Source organism: Tamandua tetradactyla, chromosome 19, assembly GCF_023851605.1.
Source record: "Tamandua tetradactyla isolate mTamTet1 chromosome 19, mTamTet1.pri, whole genome shotgun sequence".
Classification (NCBI taxonomy): domain Eukaryota; kingdom Metazoa; phylum Chordata; class Mammalia; order Pilosa; family Myrmecophagidae; genus Tamandua; species Tamandua tetradactyla.
This window is the reverse complement of record NC_135345.1, coordinates 24,807,487-24,831,124: the sequence shown is the minus strand read 5'-3', so window position 1 is coordinate 24,831,124 and position 23,638 is coordinate 24,807,487. Positions and strand designations below refer to the sequence as shown.

The 23,638-nt window shown below is 41.0% G+C and overlaps 1 protein-coding gene across 5 annotated transcripts in view; it reads left to right on the top strand.

Annotated features, from left to right (window-relative positions):
- Positions 1-23,638, top strand: part of CCDC149 (coiled-coil domain containing 149) — a 124,646-nt gene that overhangs the window by 28,966 nt on the left and 72,042 nt on the right. For 3 of the 5 annotated variants that reach the window (XM_077136519.1, XM_077136515.1, XM_077136517.1), the window contains exons 2-3: positions 11,851-12,012; positions 13,774-13,812. In XM_077136519.1, coding sequence (XP_076992634.1) covers positions 11,851-12,012; positions 13,774-13,812 — 201 coding nt within the window. Of the gene's footprint in view, positions 1-649; positions 781-2,478; positions 2,549-11,850; positions 12,013-13,773; positions 13,813-23,638 lie in introns of all 5 variants that reach the window. The other 2 variants (XM_077136518.1, XM_077136516.1) reach the window with 2 other exon arrangements.

Genomic DNA, 23,638 nt, shown 5'->3' with positions numbered 1-23,638 from the left:
CTTGGGACCTACCATACACACTGAGTTATGCAGCTGGATATTTTTTTTTTCTAAACATGACACTAAAATCTTGGAGATGAAGATTTAGGCGTAATAGATTGGTGGCTCTTATATGGACAAAAAATTTATTTAGGTTAGTGGAACTAAAATTCATTTATCTCTTAATATTCTTTTTGAGCCCTCAGTGTGGGCCAGGGGCTGTGCTCATCTCTGGAGATGCACGGTGAATAAGATGGGCCCTAGCTGCAAACAGACCTCACAGTCTGTGGGGAAAGCAGACAGCTGGGCAGGTGGCTGTGATGCTGCAGTCATCCGGTACCCAGAATGCTGTGTGGCACCAAGAAGCAAGCCCTTCCTCTGCCTGGGGTAGGAGGGGAATGGCATGGCAGAACGCTTCACAGACAGGGACTTGTAAGCCTGGGTCCAGTGTGGGATAAGAGAGGAGACTGGCAAGGAAGAGGGAATGTGGGATTCGTAATAGGTGGGTTTAACAGGAACCTGGAGGGCAGGAAAAAGAGCAACTGAAGATGAAGTCAGAGAGGTGGGTTGTGGCCAGTCATTGAAGGGCTCTTGTTTGCCAGTATCCTTATAACATCATAGATTTTTTTTTTAAGGATTAGTGGTAGGATCTGGTTTACGTTTTTCAAAGGAACTGATGCCTGGACTAGAAGGCAAGGAGACAAGAGGAGGCTGTCGTGATGGTCCCCAAAAGAGATCATAAGAGCAGAGCAAAGCAGCAGTCCAGGAACAGAAGTGATGGCTTATTTGAGGCTGGAGAAGGTATTGATGGTTGCTATTTATGTGAAACTTATTTTTGGTTAAGGAAAAGAGGGTATTACCAGAAAGAGAATGGAGGGTAGGGTGGGAGGAAAGGGCAGTAACAGAATAGAAAATACAAGGTGGCAGGGGTAGAAGTACCTCTAAGGAAAAGAGTGAGTCTACGGTGGTGAAGTTTCTAGATTACTCCTGAACCTGAGCCCTTCAGTCATGTGTGTTTATCATAATGCTGCAAAGCCTTTTATGAATTAGCAGCCCATGTCCTTGCTAATGAGAGCTAGCCTGATCCTATCAGCAAAAATCGCCAAGGACTACGAGTCGCTGTTTGATTTGAAAGGGTCACTCGGTGGAGAGGAACCCCTGACTCCCCAGCTGCCTTCATCTCTGCAGCAGTTATCTGGTTGTAAAGCCATCCAAAAAGTATTGTAGTATGTGAGATAGTCATTTAATTATTATAATCTTCCTTGTAGCAATTATGATTTGCGTTAATGCAGAGAACAGTAAATGGAGAGATAAAAGCTACTCAGTGGTGAAAACTGTGGGTTTGGGTTCTTTAGATAATAAGTACAGGCTCCCTTCCTTGTGTTTCAATGTGGACACAAGTTAACGTGGACAACTGAGTTTATATGCTTGGCCTCAAAAATATAATTGAAATGCAATTCAAAAGAAATTTATTTTTGAGAGGATAATAAAAGTATTTCCTGATAACTAGAATATGTGCCAGAACAGGGCATGTTTTACCAAGCTCATTCCATTCACATTTCATGGATCACTCAGTATACTTGGTGTATGTTTTTTCCTTTCTCCAGCTAGTTTTCCCAGCCACCTCACTGTGAATGCCATTGCACTGTATATGTGTTTCTGTAAATGATTAATAGTGGCTCTGAAGTTAATTAAAAAGGATTATCGTTAAATAACCACCATTTCTTTTTCAACCTTCATTCACAAGCCTTAAGAAGGGAGACCTTAGGAAAGTTGAAAAATAAACTCAATAGAATGGATCCCTCCTGAGTTAGTTTGGTAGACCAGATGTTTCCTTACTTCCCAGCATTCATTTCTTTTCCTCAACAGCACCCCTGTTTGGGGCAGGGGGGTGTATAATATTGTTGGATACAGTCTAGAGAGAGTGCCCTCAGGTTCTCTGTCCTCCCCCAGGCAGAGCATAGCATGTGACCTGTTTTAGGCCAGTTGGAGACAGCGTTGGACAGAGGGACGGAGAGACTGGGACCTATTGGAGCTCTCTGACCATGCCTTGCTGCCAGTGAGCCCTGGTGGCTGCTGATTCTGCCTCCTGGATGTCTGCCTGCTTCTTAGCCTGGCTCTCTGCCTTCCTGCCAATTCTGTGAGGTCCAGCATCCTTCCAATAAATCCCTACGTTAAAGCGTCAGTTACTGTTGCTTATCATCAAAGAATCCTAACTGGTGATCCATAGTTAGCTGTTTGCTTCTGCTGCTTATTACTTTTGTGATGGAGAGCAAATTGACCTCTGTGAGCTCTCATCACTACAATGGGGCTGATCTTACAGCCTAGTGCATAGGACAGTCATGTGAATTAAATATATCTAACAGTAGAGATTCAGCACAGGGTCTGGAAAATAATGTCCACTAGATATTGGCTGCTGTTGCTACTGTTATAAATGAATAATACTTTTCTTCCTTCCTTAATTACTATTATTAAAGCTACTATTATTATTCCCAACAGTGCCTGACACATGATAGACATGCAGTAATGTGAATTTCTTTTCTCCTCTCCCTCTCCTGAAACGCGAGGAGTGAGTATCCCTGGTCCCTACTCTACCCATGAACTTGACAGTTAGAATTATGCCTTGACCAAAGAGTGAAAACTGGGGTATAGGGAGAATACGGTGTGAATCCCTGGGTCCCACCTGGGTAACTAGAAAGTGATGTTTCCTGTGGTTTTTCCTGCTCAGCTCAGCCCTTTGGCATGTGTTTGGATCGCCCCATGACCCTTACGGCCGCATGTGTGGTTCTGATACCAGCCACCAAGGCTGAGGCTGAAACCACGTGTCCCTCAGGTCTCCTGGGGAGTGCCCTGTCAAACAGTACTGCACCGGACAAGGTGATAACAGGCCACGTTAAGAAACTGCAAAGCCAACGTGTTCTTTGTAGGCCTTGCAGCTCAGATCAGGCTACACGATCCAAAGGGGCATCTGCAAAGTGGTCCCTGAACCCCAACCCTCCTCCCTTCGCTCTGCAAGCTTGGTAACAAGTTCTACCCAAGCTGCCACAGTCCAATATAATTTACACCAAACTGATGTTAGGATGAATTTTGCTTTCTAAGAGGATTCTTCTTATCACTACCCTGTTCAGAGACCCTTGGAGCCCCTGATTGCCAGAAGGAAAAAATCTGAACTCCTCAGTACCATCTCAAAGCTTGCTCTGACCTGGCCACCATCTATCTACCTTTCCAGCTTTTTCTCACGTAGCTTTTATTGCCCCTCACTTCCCTGCAGCCAGCCCGAGGCATCCCTACCTGTGCTAACAACGTCTGCCTGTGTCTCACCTTTGTGCTTTGCCATGCCTATTTCTTCTGCCAGGTGTATCATTTTCCTAGTCACCTGGACCTATCACAACTTCCTCTGACCTCAGATAATATGAATCCCTCTATTTGTTCTTTGGTATCTATTTCAAATATCACATATTCCACTAACTCTTTGAGCACATTCTTTCCAACCTGTGGTCACTCTTTCTTTCCTCATGATAAAAACAGAAATAGTAACCACCATGCATGCTTTAAATGTTCTCTACATATTTACCTTTTAATTCTCACATCAAGCCTATGAGCTACTGTAATCGTTCATGCTTGACAGAGTGAAACTGAGTCACAGAAAGGCTAGGTAATTGATGGCATAGCCAGTGAGTGGCAAGGCCAAGATTTGAACTCAGGCATTCTGGCTCCTTCTGCTGTTCTCTTAACAATTACTCCAAACAGCTTTTCCCTGTGTTGGGGCAGCTTTACCTGCACTTCTTTTCTAGCATTTAGCATGTTGTAGTTAGTAACTATTAGTGAAATGATAGCTAGTTATCTATTATTCTCATCTATTATTATTATTACTGTTAGTAAAGTGCCAGGCAGCAGTCTAAGTTTATAGACCTTTTTTTCATTTTTCTCTCTAGCCATGAATTTGTATGTGAATTTGGTAGAGTGTAGAGAGAGCTGAAGTTGGAGTGAGAAGGGTCCTTAGTTCAGGTGCAAGCTCTGGGTCTGCTAGCCGGCCTTGGATAAGTCACTTCACCATTCTGAGCCCCAGTTTCCTCATCTGTAGAATAAAGGACCCAGTCTTGATGATTCCTAACATCTCCTCTAGCTCTAACGTTCTGTGACTTTGGGAGTAAAATGGGGACAGTATCACATTTGTCACAAGGTGTGGTGAAGTGGTGAGGAGATCATGTATGAAGGTTTTTCCTTCTCTCTCTCTCTTTTACCAGCTGTATACTATACATCATTCTCTGTGTAAGGGATAGAGAATGATCAAAGAAGAGTCCCTGCTGCCATGGGGGGTGGTGGAGAGAAGCTGAAAATCAATCAATCAATAAATATATAATTCCAGGTCAATTAATGATAAGTGCTATGAAGGGACGTAAGAGAGGTTATGGGGATTGGGAATGAGGGTGGTGGCAGACAGGGACAAGCTTCCCAAGAAGGAGAAATTAGAGCAGGGACTTGAATGAATCCTGGTTCTACAAGCCAGGGGACAAGCCACACAGTCAAAGCTGAGCAAATAGCAGTGCAAAGACCCTGAGGTGGGAATAGACTTGATGTGGCCAAAGACTAGCAGAGAGACCAGTGAAGATGGAGAGCAGTGGGCAAGGGGGAGTGGAAGGACTTTGGATTTTGTTTCAAATGTTATGGGAAGTGATGGGGGTTTTGAGCCAGGGCATGATCTGCTTTTATTTTAATAGCATCATTATCTTTACTTCATGAAAAATAGATTGTAGACGGCAAGGGTCAGAACCCAAGAAAGGTTGATGGTAGCTTGAATGAAGGCAGTCGTGGTGACGGTGGTGACAATTATTCAAACTCAATATGTCTTGTGAAGGTAGAGTCCATAGGATTTGCTGATGGATTAAATGAGTGCTGGGAAAGAAGGAGACAAGGCAAGGATGGTTTTGACTGACACATGGTTTGTATCATTCTCCAAGAAGAGGAAGATCAGGGTGAGGGGGTGGCAGGTTTGGGGGCAATATTAAGTGTTCAGTTGAAGATGTCTGTTACACCACCTGGAGGTGTTTGAGTAAAAAGTTCAGGTGACAGCTCTGAACTGGTGACATCAAATTGGGCGAAGTCAGTGCAGAGATGGACTAAATGAGATTACCTGTAGCAGGGGGATGGCTACTGAAGAGAAGAAGTCTGGGCCTGACTTTTTGAACAATAAAGCATCACATGCCCAAGATTCAGCTGGTAAAGAGACCAGTGTGGTAAACCACTTATCAGCCAGCACTTGGTGTCTTAGTTTGCCACAGCTGTTGCAAAAAAGTACCACAAACTTGGTGGCTTAAACAACAGAAATGTATTGTCTCATGGTTCTCAAGACTAGAAGATCAAAATCAAACTGTTGACAGGGGCACGCTTCCTCTTTAAGGGAAGGCTGCATGCCATCCCTCTCCCCTGGCTTCTGGTGGGTAGTAGGCAAACCTTGGTATTCCTAGGCTGCCTCTATCATATTGCCATTTCTCTCTCTCTGTGTCCAAATCATATTGGACCAGTCATATTGAACTAGGGCCCACCCTAATCCGTTTTGGTCTCATCTTAACTAATGAAATCTTCACAGATGTTATTTCCAAATCAGTTCACATTCACAGAGCAGGGATCCGAACTTGAACATGCCACTTTGGGGGACAAAGTTCAGTCCATAGCCCTTGGCGAGTGAGGATGCTTGGTTACTTGGAGCTGACTGATCACTGAGCAGTCTATAGGGGGGCTTCTTATACCAGGAGGGTTGGCTGTTTCCCGTGGTGGGGGGGCTTCTTGTACCAGGAGGGTTGGCTGTTTCCCGTGGAGTAGGATTGAAAAGGCCCCAAGAGGGCTTCTTGTCTTCCAAACAGAGCCTCAGAATACCATGAATTAAAATACATTCCTTTGAGTTCCAAAATTATCTCTGGTAGCATCTTGTTAAAAATATGGTTTTACCCAACAAAGGTAACACCTTGAACTGTTAATAATTTATTTGTTGCCAACGTGAAATAGTAAAAAGAGCCTTACATTTGCAGTTATAAGTCTGGTTTGAGCTGACAGTTGTTAGTTTTGTGACCCTGGGAAAGACACTTATAACCTCTCTGAATCTCAGTAGTGTGTCCATAAAATGGGAAAAATAATTCTCATTTCACTTGTTGTACAGTGTCGAATATCAAATGAGAGTGTCTGTGAAAGTGTTCTGTTAGCTTCAAAGTGCTAAAAAAATAATACCTTATATTAAAAAAAATTTACAAAGACTTTAGCATGGTGCATTTCATCTCAAGCTCATAGTAACCTCAGTGAGGTGTGCAGAACAGGTATTAGAGTTGTGCCTCAATTCCAAAGAACTAGATAATTATTTCCATTACATAATGGCCTTTATTCTGGTGCATTTTACTCCTACTCATCTCTCAAAACTCATCTCCAAGCATCATCTCCTCTCTGAAGCTTTTCCTCCCTGTCCAACACCCACCCCAGCCTCACCCTTGCATCTCTTGATGGCTTTCAGTAAATATTTGTTGAATGAATAAATAAATGTGGCTGGTCATTTATTAAAGAGTAGTATTTTTCAAACTTAAAATGGCAGTCCACAATAAAAGTGTGAAAATACGTATATGTGAGTATTCATATACACATAGTCAAAAAGAAAAGTTTTGTGAAGCAGTACTTACCCTTTCTGCATGACATGTACTTTTGTTATTTGCTATGTTACTGTATTTTATTTGCTTTTTTTTTAAGAAAAAAGGAGGGTTGCAATAATGTGTCATGACCCACAGTTTGGATTGTACATGCATATACTGTTATGGTATGTGCTGGCAGTCATAGAAGCTTGTTTTTTGCAACTGGTCAAGTCACTTGAGTTATGTGTGAGGTTTCTCCCAGCTACAGCATTTGATACTAGTTCTAAAGGATAAGGAAGTATGGAGGACATGGGAACAGGAATATAAAGACTATGGCAGCTTGAAGACTTACTGCATTTAACATTCTTTTAGCCTTTCCGAGATGTGTGGAGGAAGAAATAATCTGATGAATGCTTAGTTTTCTGGATAGTTGCTCTTTGCAAAAAGTTTTATTTTAGTCACACATCATCAAGACTATGTAGATAGATATTTGCAAGAGTGACTTTCTAATAAACGTCAGGTTCAGCATCCAAAATCCTTGGGGCCAAGATGTGTTTTGGAATTCAGGAGATTTTGGACTCGGAAAGGAAAGAGGATAACCACACCATATGTCATGTATCATCCCCAACAGAGTCTCAAGCAGCATTCTGTAATCAAACACATGGATTTTTTCTTCAACAAATGCATGAATATTCACACTGAGCTAACGACTGTAAACACCCTCGCATCAGCTTAGGACACTAAAGAGAAAAGAAAACATTTTCAGTTTTTAGAATTTGGGGGTTTCATGAAAACTCATAAGGGATTGTAGAAATAATTTTTTTTTTTTAAACTCAGGTACCATGTCTTTCCTTTCCAAAATCAACAGGAGCATTTATCCATTTAGGAGACCAATGCTTGGCTCAGTGCCTAGCACATAAAAGGCACCCAGAAAATATTTGTTGAGCTTACAGAAAATTTCTGCTGTGATCAAACTGTTTTTGAGAAAATGACCCTACAGTTCTTTCTGAGATCCTTTAGTCCTATCTCATTTCTTATAAGTGAGTGGAAACCTTATTGTTTCCTCTTGGCTGCCTCCTAAGGTGCAGAAGGCAGGGACCCTTGTGGATTCTGTAATATTTTCCTTCTTCCTTCAGGCCTTGAAACTCAAAAAGAAGAGATGTTCCCACTAGTTTTAGGGGGAGTTGGGTGAAGAAATAAAGAATTTTACCCTTTTGTTCTAGGTCTAGAAAAGTAGCCAAGTTCAGAACTCCCCTTGCTTGTGCTAGGAATACTCACTAGCTCCCCCACTCCTGAATGTTTAGGTTGCCAGGTATTAAGGTTTCACAGGCTTGATTCTACAAAACTCTGGATTCACATTCTGGCCCTGCCCATCCTAAACACTTTCAATTAAGCCTCATGTCTTCACTATAAAATGTACGTGATAACACGCTAACCTCATTGAGTTGTTATGGGGATTAAATGTGAGATTGTGCCTGAGGAGCATTTGTCACAAAACTTTGTTTTTTGTTGTTGTGAATAGTAGTAATAATAATGGCAATAATATTAATCCCCTTGGTCATTGTGGAGACTTAGCAGAAGTACAGACTAGTGGCAAATCTCTACCAGCCCCCATCCTCACAGTACAATATGACTGCATTGTCAGGATGGGCTAAGTTATGCTTCAATAACAAACATCCTTTAAATCTAAGTAGCTTACCAAATTCTCTGTAGATCCAAATGACTTCCAGGGCAGTTGTCTTCTCTACTGACTCCACACTCCAGAAGGTCTTGTTCTTATGGCTCCTCTGTTTTAACGCATGCTTCCAGAATTGTTGCATCAGAAGAAAACAATTCATTAGGATTCATACCTCTGATTCCTAGGTGCTTACACCATGGAAGGGATTCATGTTCCTTCTTATTTTATTGGATAAAAGCAAGTTGTACAACTCCCTCTTACTCCAAAGCGGTGGGGAAGAACAGACCTGCCATGTGAGAGCTAGACATATTGGAGGGAGGAGAGCTAGACATATTGGAGGGAGGCACTACTGTCTGCCACATAGACATTTACCTTTTCCTCAGTCTTTTAGAAATAGCTATTGCAAACACAGCTTCAGCCCCAGCATCCTTTCCAGCTAAGTTCTAGAGCTACCACTGCATGGATGATCTGGAAGTCACTGTGCTGGTTCAGTCCTAGACAAGGCAGGCGAAGTCAGTTCTGGGTGCATGAAGTGAGTGGTATGTCCTATGCTAGTGTCCCTCACCCATAGTGTTTTTCCACTGCACCCTCTTCTCCACCCCATGATGAAATCATGAGTTCTTCAAGTCGAAGGGCATTGGGAACCCCCTCATTTTCCAGGTGAGACAACTGAGGCCCAGGAAGTGTTTGCTTTGTTCCTTGTGTTGTGTGGCTTTCCCAGGGTGGTTACCCCCTTGCTAGACCTACATCTGGGTGGAGACTTCCTGATTCTGATTGTTGGTTTTCTGTGGTCTGCCTCCTCCATTATCTACATTAGTACGTTCTTCTTCAGAACCTAAAAGAAGCAAGGTCACTTGGCTTGTCTGAGTTTCCATTCTCTTTTTGATTTCTTCAAATGCGGAGATCTCTGGCATTTCAGTTGAGTAGCCTTTGCCAGTTGTTGAGAACTGCTAACTAAGGAGGCTCTTCAGGAGCATGCCTTATCTCTAAACGTGTGGGCTACCGGCTGGCCTCTCTCTCCCTCTGGCCCACTTTAATTGGTTCCAGTTTTTGGAACACCATGAGACTGGAGGCTTCCAGAGCTGAGGTTTTCAACCTGTATACTGAATAAAAATTGCCTGTGTTCTTTGCTAAGAGTATAGATTCCTGAGCCCAGCCACCAGAGATTCCTGTTCAGTGGGTCTGAACCAGAGCCTAGGAATCTGCATTTTTAGCAAGCATCCCAGGTGATTTAAAGCATTGGTTTACTTAGGGTTCCTTGGAGATGCCTCAAAGACCACCATGTCAGACTGAGATAGGACCCCCAGGGAGGTCTAATGTGGCTTTCCCAACCCACCTTTAGCCACAGCAACTTTGCTTTGAGCCCTTTTCTAAATAAGCCTTTGGACTAAGTCTTATCAAAAGAGAATTCTACTGATAAAAATAACATGGGATAAAATGTTTAAAAATCAGTGCTCTAGACTGGAATAGGCAGAAGAAAGAGCAACCCAGCAGTGACCTTCTAAAGGCCACCCTCCTCTTGGGGTGTCTCTATTTTCTACAGAGAATGCATTTGCTCTTACCCTTTGATGGAACTGAACAATGTCCTGTTTTCCGTGTGTCCTTCAGGGGATACAAACTGCAGAGACTCTGCTCCTCAACAGTTCACTAGGTCTTGGCAGGGACTTTAGACCTAGAAGGAAGGGAAACCTGGAATTGCCCTCCACAGCTTCCGCTGGCCCCTGCGTGGGGAGGGAAACAGCCTGTTTCCTGGACCCTAATACACTGCCACTCAAGATCAGGGAAATTGGCGCTTCCCTTTGCGGGGACTGGTAAGCGGTGGCCCTTACCCATTCCCCTTCCACAGACCAGATGATGTATCTAATCTTGCATCTCAATTAGGGTTTTCCTCTCTGAAGTCAGAAGATACTGAGTATCTTTGGGGCCTTAGGTTTGGGTCTGATAAATTAAAGGGACAGAGGTTGCTGGTCTTTGTACCCCTGATACTGATAGCACTGATAGCTGAGGCTGCTGATTCCAGGAAAGGGACTGGAGGAGCAAGGGCAGATCCATTAAATTGTGTGTAAATGGTATTTTTGCCTGTGAAATCTCAATACCTCCCTTAGGACATTGCAGTTCAGGTTTTTTGAGCCACTCTTCCCTGATATTTCCTTGTTGGGGATTTTGCTCTTGAGAGATCACTGTGGCAACAGAACCCTCTTGCCTCCATGAAGATGATGTCAGAGTCCCAAAATCCAGGACATTTTAAGGCAGGGTTCCAACCTTATTACTGCCAGGAATAAAATCCATCCAAGGTGGAAGTGTCCTCTCTTAAAACTCAAATCCGTCTCAGATGGCTTTTCTTTCCCCTTTGTTTTTGAAGCGAGGCAATTACTTTTTAGGAAAAAAAAATTGTGCTAATGCACAAAACTCTTTCTTCCCTCCTTTCATTTATTTGAAATTGAACTTAACAAAGTCAGTTCCAAGCAGGCGCTATATATGAGTAATATTTTTTTGTCCATAATGGTATTGGGAGTTGCTGATTCCCTCTCTGCTTTGTGTGAGCGTCCATAATGACAAAGTGCTTGTGTCAGAGTATATAATGAAACTATAAATTGTTTTCATGAATGCTCTGAATTTGGTCTTTTACGGGGCAAATTCAAAAGGTATTTAGTGCCACATTTCACATATGTGAATAACATCAGGCAATGTGATATATCCAGTGAAAGCAGAGAGAGTCTGGCGGGCTCACACCAGCCCTGGCGGGGGGGTGATTATTAGGTGAGGGTGCCCCCATTCAGGAAAGGGGGAATGGGGGGCAGGGGAGAGGAGGAAACTCGAAAAACTCTAAGGCAAGAGTTCCAGCTAGGTGCACCCCATCATTTTTGGAAAATTCAAGTGTGGCTAACATACGCAGCTCGTAAACATCATTCTCGTGGGGGTGGGTGCCTGCACTGGGATCACAGAAGTTGTACGTGTCATGGCCAAGTGGGTGAACAGATTCTCAGGATAGTCTTCTGAATTGCGTGGGCAGATGTGATCTATTTCAGTGATATATGGTTCAGTTAAATGTCTTGAACGTCATTTTCTATGTTTTGTTCCTGATTATAGACCCATGTAGGTTTATTCTAGAAGATTTGGGAAATGTAGAAAAGCATAAAGAAGAAAATTTTTCAAAACACATGCAGCTAATAACTGTTAGTGATATCTTTAAAGATTTTATTCAGTACCTTTCTATGCTTAGTATTTTGTAAATTTTAATGAACTTTTACCATTTTTTCCTGTATCACATATCTTTTTTAACGAAATAGAGTTTAGCTATGTATTATATATTTGAATATATGTATGTATATGTGTGTGTGTATATATATATGTATTCTAATAGTCTGCTTATTTACTTGTCATTCATTTATTTTACCTGCCCCAGTTTGTGAAAATTCATGAATATCCCAGGTTTTGATTCATTCAGGAGGGGAATGTGGGAAATGTCTCTGGGTATATGATCTCTGCAAAAGTCCCCAAGGTGTGTTGTTAAACAACGGATGTGTTCAGTGGAAGCCTGCTGACGTTTTTGACCAGTCGCTTGAATTTGCTTTGCAGTACCTGGTGTGTAAAAGGAAGCTGGAGAGTAAAAAGGAAGCACTGCTGATTCTTTCCAAGGAGCTGGACACGTGCCAGCAGGAGAGAGACCAGTACAAACTCATGGCCAATCAGCTTCGAGAGCGCCACCAGTCCCTGAAGAAGAAATACCGAGAGCTGATTGTACGTATTACTTCACAGTGATTTTTCCTGTTCCCTCATTAAGATATAAAGAGGGGATCTTAAAATGCTGTTTCTCAAAAAAAAAAAAAAAAACACCCCAATTATGTTCAAAGAGTGCAGAAGTAGAAAAATGAAAGTGTTGAAGTTGCCACACCCGTTTCCTCCATGACCCAGTCCCACTCACTCGATACCATATGCGTCCAGATTGCTTTTTCTGCACATATGAACCTATACACGTGTACATGTGCATGTGTTTGTAGGTGGCTGTTTGTTTATTTAAAGAGTGTTTTTTTAAGAGGATTCATTTTATTATAGTAGCCAGTAGCCACCTGTGGATATTTAGATTTAACTTAAAATTAATTAAAATTTGGGCAGGCCATGGTGGCTCAGCAGGCAGAGTTCTCACCTGCCATGCTGGAAACCCAGGTTCAATTCCCGATGACTGCCCATGCAAAAAAACAAAACAAAAAATTAAAATTAAAAATTCAGTTCCTTTGTCTCACCCATCACATTTAAAGGGCCCCATAACCACAGGTGGCTGGCAGCTGCTGTATTAGACAAGTACATGTGGAACATTTCCACCCTTGCAGATTTCTGTTGGACGGCATTATATAAATATTGTTCTGAAACTTGCTCTTCTCACTCAGTACTTAATTTTGGATACCTTTCTAGGCCATACAAGCATATTTAACATTCTTTTAAAAAGTCGACTAGTAATCCCTGGTATGAATAGTTCCATAATTTTTTAACCTTTCCCATGTCATTGGGCAATTAGATTTTCTCTAAGTTTTCATAAGGTGCAATTTTTAAGGATGCAAATTATACTGAAAAGAAGGACACCAAGTGCATAGTGCTGTGTTGTACTCGCTTCTCTTTTTTCTCATTAATGTAAACTCTTTTTTAAGTGCTGACATTATTGCTAATATTTAACCTCCTATGCTGATATAACTGAACTGTCTGGGAACAGTAGTGGACTCCTCAGGTTAAAAGACTGCTAACTTTGACGTGGAAAGCATCAGGTAGAAGAGAACTCATTAGTGAGCATTTACTCATTCACCTGAGATATTCGTATTCCCAGATAGCAGGAAAGGGAAGAATTAAATTCTTTTAAGATACGTCTGATAGGACTGGAAGTTTTGGGTTAATTTTTGAGCAAGCCCTGTCCCTGCCCACTGTAGCCTCCCAATTCTCCTGCCCACAAAGAAAACCTAAGTGTTACGTGTGTGTGTATTTGTGTGTGCATATATAGATGTGTATGTGGGCGTTTGGGTGTAGATGTGGGTGACCAATAGTCCCACTTTGCTCAAGGCTGAGGGAATTATAGGGCATGGGACTCAGAATACTAAATACAAGAAAAGCCTGACCAAACTGAGGACGTTGGTTGTCCTAGTTTGTGTGTGTGTTTGTATCTTCTGTCTGTCCATCACTATTCTTTTGGATCAAAGTATTTCAGTTGAAGCTATGCTCAAAAATAATTTTGATAAATCCAGTTTTGTTCCAGTTCACATAATTGTAGAGCATATGTATATTCAGTCCTAATTAGCACTGATTCCCTAAGGGTTTTCCCAAATAATCTGATTTAGTTCATAGTAATTATTATTTTTTAAGTATATTTGCCCTTGGTTCAGCAGATGACTGGTTGCAGGGTGGCAGAAGGTAGGGGAAAAGGCCTGGATTTAGGTTCATAATTTGGTTCATTTCCTTGAATCCAAGAAAATCTATTTGGGGAAATAGTAAAATGGAACATTTGCTTCTTTGTAGGATGGAGATCTGTCACTTCCCCCTGAAAAGAGGAAACAGGTAAGATTTATTTCTAATCTTCGATTATGCTGGTTGTGAAGGCCTAATAATACTGGGAGCATCAGGGAACCCAAAAATGTGCAGCAAAGAGTTTCTTTTAATTTCTCAGCATCCTTTGCATGTCTGGGTGGGGAATGGGAGTGGTGGAGTGATACTGATGGCAAAGAGGTTTCAGAAATTGGGTGGAGGAAACACAGTAAATGCTAACAGGGTTGAAGAGGGTACACGTGCTATTTGCATTCCCTTTCTTGTTGGGAATCCTGGAAAAACAGAGAGCTCAGGGCTCATGGACTCTAGCATTTTTAGAGGTAGATACTGTTCTGACATTTAGATTCTTCCACTTCAGGCTTTTAAAAAGGCACCTTACCATGAAAACTCATAAATCACCTGTCTTAGTTTGCCAAGGCTGCTACAACAGAGTATAGTTGGTTTAAGCAACAGGAATGTATTGTCCACAGTTTTTGAGGCTAGGAATCTAAAATCAAGATGTGGACAGGACCATGTATTCTCTGAAATCTGTAGCATTCTTGGGGTGGCTGGCCATCAATCCATAACTCTATCTCTGCCTCTGTCATGTGCTGTAGTCACCTTTCTCCCATCTGCTCCTTCCCTGTGTCTGAATTTCCACTGCTTATAAAGACTCCAGTCATGTTGGATTAAGACCTGCTCTGATTCCGTTTGGTCTTCACATCTCAAAAGATGCCCTTTACAAATTATTTTCCACCTGTAGGACTGGGGTTTGGGGCTTGAACATTTCTTTGAGAAAGACATGATTCAATCCATATCACTGTCCTTTTGACTTTATTTTTTTTTATCTCCCAAATGGTAGCCAGCACCATTTACTGAATAAGACATTTTTCCCCCCTGACTTTCAATGGCCATTTTTATCATTGGTCAAATTCTTATATACACGTGGATCTAGTTCTGAACTTTCTGTTGTTCTCTTGAACTTCCTGTATAGTCTTGTGATTGTACCACATTATTGTAATTATTTTTGCTTCATGTGCTTTTAATACCTATTTGGACTAGTCTCCTTTCCTTTACCCTTCTTTTTTCAGACTTTTTTATCAACTCCTCCTCTGATCCCATCCAAAAAAAATTATTGGCATTTTGATTGTGATTTTTGTGAAATTTATAGATTAATTCAGGGACAGTTGACATTTTTAAAACCTTTTTATTGTTAAATATAACATATATACAAAGAGAAGAATGAAAACGCAATGATTTTCAAAGTACACTTCAACAATTAGATGCAGAACAGATTTCAGAGTTTGTTATGGGTTGCCATTCCACTATTTCAAATTTGTCCTTCTAGCTGCTCCAAAACAATGGAGGCTAAAAGAAACATTTTTTTCTTTTTTGTGAAAAACGACATAAATACAAAAAAGCAATACATTTCAAAGCACATCACAACAATTAGTTGTAGAACAGATTTCAGAGTTTGATATGGGTTACAATTCTACAATTTTAGGTTTTTACTTTTAGCTACTCTAAGATACTGGAGACTAAAAGAAATATCAATATAATGATTCAGCAATCATACTCGTTTGTTTAAGCCCTACCTTCTCTGTATAACTCCACCATCACCTTTGATCTTTCTTCCACTCTTTAGGAGTATTTCGGCCATGCCCATTCTAAATCTTTCATGTTGGGAGGGCTGTCGATAATATGGGATCGGGGGATGGATTGAATTAATGGTCTGGAGATGCTGGCCCCTCTGCATTTCAGGACTTATCTGGTCCAGAGACCCATCTGGAGGTTGTAGATGTCTGGAAAGTTACCCTAGGGCATGGAACCTTTGTAGAATCTTATATAATACCCTAGGTGTTCTTTAGGATTGACTGGAATGGTTTTGGTTGGGAGTTTGCAAGTTATGGTGATTAGCAATTTCTAACTGAAGCTTACATAAGAGTCACCTCCAGTGTAGCCTGTCGACTCTGTTTGAATTCTCTCAGTCACTGATACCTTATTTGTTATACTTCTTTTCCCCTTTTTGATCAAGATGGTATTATTGATCCCATGGTGCCAGGGCCAGACTCATCCCTGGGAGTAATCTCCCATGCCTCCAGGGAGACTATCACCCCTGGATGAGGGACAGTTAACATTTTTATAATATTATTTTCAGGAATATTATAAGTCAAATTTCTTTTAATCCAGTTACCAAAAATAATTCTTTATTTCCAAGAATATCTTTGTTAGAACTCACCTTCACTTCACAATTGTTCTATACTGACATGCCCCCAAATCATAGCTTTTGGGGAGGATTTAAGGGAGCCAGGATGATGATGATGTTAATGCTGTAATGTTAATGTTTGTGTTCCATGTTATGGGAAAACCTCTGTACCTGAGCAGGGCTTCAGACTGGTGGATGCAATTGAGGACACAGAATTGCCTGGTCTCTTCCAAGCTTTAAAGGCTAAACCAACATCCTGTTTCCATTCATTGATGATTGTATCAGTCAGGGTTCCCTAGAGAAATAGAACCAAAAGAAGATATCTGTAAATATAGGATTTGTCAAAGTGTCTCACACAATCATGGGAATGCAAGAGTCCCAAATCCGTAGGGAAGGCTGCGAGGCTGACAACTCCGAGAAGGTCCTTGACGAACTCCACAGGAGAGTTTGCTGGCTGAAGAAGCAGTGAAAATTCTCTCTTCTCCCTTAAAAGTCTTTAACTGATTGGCTCAAATCCAACTGATTGGAGTATCTCCTTTATAGAGAGTTGTCCTTAGTTGATTGTAGATGTAATCAGCCACAGCTTCAATCAAGTGACTGATGATTTAATAAACCAGCCTTCTAGTTTATCAACCAACCAGGAAGTATCCTTGCAACAATAGTTAGGCCACTGCTTGCCTGACCAGACAACTCATCACCTGGCCAAGTTGACACCAGGATCCAACCATCACAGTGATACACCTGGCACCACATATAAACTGCTTAACTTCATCGCCTTGACATTTCTGATGCTAAGTGAACAATATGCTCAAAACCCCTAAAAACCAAAACAAAAACAATTATGACAAAACTTTCCCTGTCAAATAGCAACTCAGTCCTACAAATACCCATACAGTGCTGGTCCCTTAATATTTTATTTGATTGTTTTATATCACTCAGAATTTGATCTAAAGTTAATCCATGAAACTGATGTTTGTTTTTAAAACAAAATTACATAGAAATTTATCGTTAATGATTTAAAATTGGGTTCTTTAATCTTGAATAGCTAGATATTTTTGTTTTTGTGGGTTTGGTGACTATAAGTAGTCAACTTTGCTGCGATTTTAAAGTTTGTTAGCATTCATGAAGGAGTTTTACAGTTTTAAGTGAATTCATTTTCCATGACTTTATAATAAAAATTTACATTGACCGAGGAGAATCTGATAAATTCTAGTAAGTCTTTCTTGATGCACTCTTATGGTTCTAAAAATACAGTTCAATGTCCCAAGCATTGGCTTTGTAGCTTTTAATAAAGAATGTAGTTTCCGTCCTTTTAGGATTTAGTGTGGTGGTTGTGAGCTTGAGCTTTGCAGCCTTCCTGCCTGAGTTGAAACCACTGACTGGCTGAATAGTTAGGGTGCTTGAGGGGAAGTGACAGAAAGTCTGAACTGTTTAAAGAATGAAGGTGGTGAATACAGGCATACCTCAGAAATACTGCAGGTTCTGTTTCAGACCACTGTAATAAAGTGAATATTGCAATAAATTGAACCCATGCATTTTTTGGTTTACTGGGTCATATAAAAGTTATTTTTACACTGTACTGTAGTCTATTAAGTGTACAATAGTATTTTGTCTAAACAATGTACATATTTTAATTCTAAAATGCTGTATTGCTAAAAAATGCAGACTATCATCTGAGCCTTCAAAGATTTATCATGTTTTTAGAGGTGTAAAGTCCTGCCTCGATGTTGATGGCTGCTCACTGATCAGGGTGGTGGTTGCTAAAGGGTGGGTGGCTGTGGCGATTTCTTAAAATAAGACAACAGTAAGTTTGCCACATGATCGACTCTTCTTGTCATGAAAGATTTCCCTGTAATATGTGATGCTATTTGTGACAGCATTTTACCCATAGTAGAACTTCTTTCAAAATTGCAGTCAGTCCTCTCAAACCCTGCTGCTGCTTTATCAACAAAGGTTATGTAATATTCTAAATCCTTTGTTGTTATTTTGACAATGTTCGTAGCATCTTCACCAGGAGCAGATTCCATTTTAAGAGACCTCTTTTTTTTGCTCATCTGTAAGAAGCAACTCCTTATCTGCTCAAATTTTATCGGGAAATTGCAGCAATTCAGAGGCATCTTCATGGTTCACTTCTAATTCTGGTTCTTTTGCTGTTGCCAACACATCTGCAATTATTTCCTCCACTGAAGTCTTGGACCCCTGAAAGTCATCCATGAGTGTTGGAATCTGCTTCTTTTAAACTCCTGTTGATGTTCATATTTTGACCTCCTCCCATGAATAATGACTGTTTCTAACAGCATCTAGAATGGTGAATCCTTTCCAGAAGGTTACAATTGACTTTATCCAGATCCTTGAGAGGAATCACTATCTATGGCAGCTCCAGCTTTCTGAAATGTGTTTCTTAAATGATAAGATTTGAAAGGTGAAATTACTCCTTGATCCATAGGCTACAGAGTGGAGTCTGTGTTAGCAGGCATGAAAACAACATTAATCTTGTTACATATCTCCATCAGAGCTCTTGGGTAGCCAGGTGCATTATTATTGAGTAGTAATATTCTGAAAGGAATCTCTTTTTCTGAGCAGTAGTTCCTCGTAGTGGGGTTAAAATATTCAGTAAGCCATGTTGTAAGGAGATATGCTGCCATCCAAACTTTGTTGTTCCATTTATAGAGCACAGGCAGAGCCTATTTAAGGGCCCTAGGATTCTTAGGAATGGTAAATGAGCATTGGCTTCCACTTAAAGTCACCAGCTGCATTAACCGCCAGCGGGAGAGTCAGCGTGTACTTTGAAATTTGGAAGCCAGGGATTTTTTCCTCTCAGGCAAAGAAAGTCATGGATGACATCTTCTTTCAATAGGGCTGTTCATCTACACTGAAAATATGTTGTTTAGTGTAGCCACCTTCATCAGTGATTTTAGCTAGGTTTTCTGAATAACTTGCTGCAGTTCTCTATCAGCACTCATTGCTTCTCCTTGCACTTTTATGTTATAGAGACAGATTTGCTCCTTAAACCTCATGAACCAACCTCTGCTAGCTTCCAACTTTTCTTCTGCAGCTTTCTCACCTTTTTTAGGCTTCATAGAATTGAAGGGAGTTAGGGCCTTGCTCTCGATTAGGCTTTGACTTCATAGAATGTTGTGTCTGGTTTCGTCTTCTATCTAGACCACAAATACTTTCTCCATATCAACAATGAGGCGGTTTCACTTTATTATCATTCTGTGTGTTTACCTGAGTAACACTTTTAATTTCCTTCAAGAACTTTTCTTTTTTAAAATTTTTTATTGATATATATTATATATTCACATACCATGTACTCTTGCAACGTGTACAATCAGTGGTTCACAGTATCATCATATACTCATGTATTTATCACCACAATAGACTTTTTATTCTTTTTTTATGAAAAATGACATTGATAAAAAAGCAGTAAATTTCAAAGCACACACAGATTTCAGAGTTTGGTATGGGTTACAATTCTACAATTTTAGGTTTTTACTACTAGCTGCTCCAAGACACTGGAAACTAAAAGGAATATCAATATAATGATTTAGCAGTCATACTCATTTGTTAAACCCAAGCTTCTCTCTAACTCCACCATCACCTTTGAACTTTCTCCCACTCTTTAAGAGTATTTGGGCTATGTCCATTCTAACTTTTTCGTATTGGAAGGAGCTGTCAATAATATGGAATAGGGGGAATGAAACTAGTTGATATTCTGGAGAGGCTGGCCCCTCTGCATCTCAGGACTTATCTGATACAGGAACCCATCTGGAGATTGTAGGTTTCTGGAAAGTAACCCTAGTGCATGGAACCTTTGTAGCATCTGGCTGGGGTTTGGCAAACTGTGATAGGAGGCAATGTCTAACTGAAGCTCACCTAAGAGTAGCCTCCAGAGTAGCCTCCATTTGGACTATCTCAGGCGCTGAGACCTTATTTGTTACACTTCTTTTGGTCAGGATGGCATTGTCGATCCCATGGTGCCGGGACCAAGCTCATCCCTGGGAGTTATCTCTCACACTGCCAGGGAGACTTTCACCCCAGATGTCTTTTCCCACATAGGGTGGAGGGCAATGATTTCACTTGCAGAGTTGGCCTTAGAGAGAGGCCACATCTGTGTAACAAAAGAGGTCCTCTGGAAGTAACTCTTAGGCATACCTATATGTAGGCTAAACTTCTCCGCTATATACATAAACTTCACAAGAACAAGCCTCAAGATCAAGGGCTTGGCCTATTGATTGGGTGTTGCTAATGTTTGACACAGTATTAGGGGTTCCCGAGTAGTAAAGTTTAATAGTTGCATCTTTTTTCTCCCACCCCTCAAGGCACTTTACCAATACTTTTTGGTTACCTGCTTAATATACTCTGATATGTATCCAGGCATTACGTTAATTATACAGGATTAAAGGCCCTTATTCTTATTCTGGACTCCCTGTGTTTGGGTTGTTGAAATGATCTATCCAGACAAATTTAGATTATGTACTATAGAAAATTTAGGTTCTGGACAAAATAAACCTTTCCTCCTTTGGTCTCACAGAGTAGATGAATTTCTGAAACAGAAACCATGTCTTCTTTACCCCTGTGTTCTGAATTACCTTAATCCTGACCTGATCGACTTTGTTTTGTCTCTAAATACCAGGTTATACCTATATATCACAGCCTCTCAAAATCCAGAAATAACAGTTACCACTCCAGACTAAATGTAACTACTATAAGAGCTTACAATCTAGGCCCCAGTTTTCTTACAAATATTTTCTAAATGAGATCATACAATAAATGCTCTTTAGTTTCTGGCGTGTTTTGCCTCACCAAATGTCCCACATGTTCATTCACAACATGGCATGCCTCACAATTTCGCTCCTTTTTGTAACAGCACAATATTCAATCATATGTTTACACCGTGGTTCACCATCTACGTCTCAGTGTATCCTTCAACCACCTCCATCCATTGGGCATCATATGTAATGTCCAAAGTCAGCAGTCCATCAACACTCTCAATTTTAGAAAATTACACTGTTCCCAAGAGAAAAATAACTGATGAACACACCCTCACCAAATATAAAATCCAAACCTCCCCTTAACTCTTGTCCCTCCCCCCATTATGTACTGCTGGTGTGGCTGTGGTACTGCCACTGTTTTCCTGTTAAACATAGCCCATAGCATGCAATAGCAGTTTTTCCCGTATACCTTGAAATTATACACTCTTTATGTAAGATTCATACCTTTGAAGTAGTTAATTGGTGGGACACATAGGTCTGTACAACCCATTTCAATAATGTTCACCTTCAATATGGTAATATTACTTATACATCCACTAGTGAACCACCTTCACTTCTATCTATTCCCTTTCATTTAAGTTCAACCTCATTAGCTAACCGTTCTCACATCTCTAGCTTCCGTGAAGAACTTTTCTTTTGCATTCACAGCTTGGCTAACTCATGCAAGAAGTCTAGCTTTCCACCTATTTTGGCTTTTGACACTCCTTCCTCACTAAGCTTAATAATTTCTAGCTTTTGATTTAAAGTAAAAGATGCATGACTCTTCCCTTCACCTGAACACAGAGACTGTTGTAGGGTTATTAACTGGCTTAATTTCAGTATTATTGTTTCTCAGGGAATAGGGAGGCCTGAAGAATAGGGGGTGAGATGGGGTAATGGTTGGCTGGTGGAGAGCTGTCAAAACACACAATATATTTATCATATGAGTTTGCTCGCTTATGGACACAGTTCATGGTGCTGTAAAACAATTACAATAGTAACATCAAAGATCACACATCACAGGTCACTATAACATATAATAATACAGAAAACATTTGAAATATTATGAGGTTACCAAAACTTAGCACAGAAACACGAAATTGGCACTTGCTGTTAGGAGCATGGCACCAATATTCTTGCTCAATGCAAGGATGCCACAAGCCAATTTGAAAAAAAAAAAAAAGGAACCCCCACAATATCTGTGAAGTGCAATCAAGTGAACTGTAGTAAAACAAAGTATGACTGTATCTCACCTAAGTAGAAGTCCAGAGGTAATATGGACTTTCAGTAGTCTAAAGCCAGTGACTTCATTTGGGTTATCATGTAGTTACGCTCTCCACTGTGTCAGCAATATTTAGAAAATAAAAATACAGTACATCCAGGTAAATTTGAATTCCAGTTAATCAACTGCTGGGAATTCATTCATGTCCCCCACAAAAGGCATGTTCAATTCCCAAACCCCGGTCCTGTGGGTGTGGACATATTGTAAAAAGGATCAGATCACTTGAAGATACTTCAGTTAAGGTGTGGCCCAACTGAATCAGATTGGGTTTTAATCCAGATTGCAGGGGTCTTTTATAAACAGAATGAAATTTAGACAGAAAAAAGGAGATGCGATAAGGAGCCCCCAGAATCTGGAAGTCAATGGAACCTAGAAGAGAGAGGAGAAGATGCCACCATGTGCACTACCATGTGATGGAAAAGCCAGGAAACCACAAAAATCGCCCATCAGCCAGAATATATTAACCCCAAGAAGAAGCAAGCCTGTAGCCTCTGAAACCATGAACCAATGCATTGTATGGTATTGGCTTTAGCTCTGAGAAATTAAAACAACATCGAATACTTTGACAATTTTAATATGTCCCATGCAAAATTTCGGATGAACCTATACTAAAAAACTATCTGTTGCTTATCTAGATTAAATTTAACTGTCTCCTGTATTTATCTGGCAAATATCCCATTGTGACAATTTTAACGTCAGCTTCTTCTCAATGTTCGTATCAGCTTCCTTCTAAGGCTGGTTCCCCCACATATGCAAGACAGCTGCCAGGTCCATCCAGACATAATACTGCTTTGTTCATGTTTAATAGGAGAGGCAGAAGCCCTAGCAATGAAATATAAGTCCTTTCCTCCAGTCTGACTGGGCCCATGTAGGATGTGTTACCATGTCTGTTCTATTATCATTCTCCAGATGAGTGTAGAGGAGCTATTGGGTGTCAGCAGTGGTCCATCAAACGAATTGGGTGGCCTTGGGCAGATTTCTTTCTCTGCATCTCAGCTTTCTCATGAATGAAGTGGGGATAAATATGGCGCCCACCTCACAGTGTAACCGAGAGCCATCAGTGTGTTAATCGAACAGAACCCTCAGTGCCGTACCTACAACAGTTATCAATAAATGTTTATCATACTCTCCTCTTCCTCACTATCACTTAAAAACAAGTTTTCGTGTGTTGATTCTGTCCGTCACAGCTCTTGACTCTGTGAAGGACACTCTACCCTCATGAGGACCTTTTAGTTCTACGCGGCAACTAGAAGGAACTTGAACAAAGAGGACCTCCTGGCTTGCAGAACTTCAGAAGGGTTGGCTGAGCACCATAAGGGAGGCAGAAGTGCAGCCGGCCCGCTAAATAGCTGCAGGTGGGGCTCTGCTGACCCTGGACTCTTCTCTGCTCTCAGCCATCTCTGAGCCAGTTGTGATCTCTCTTTGGGGAGCCTCTTCCTCCCCACAGTGGGAAATGTGGCTGTCAGTGCACCAGGACCTCAGACCCCACAGCTTTGGCCACTAGAAAAAGTCTGTTCCTGAGTCTCGGGGGAGAGCTCCTGTGGACCAGGCTCAGGCCTGGGGTACTTTTTAGGGTCATTTGGACTTGGCTGGCCATCCGATAGATAGAAGGCAGCT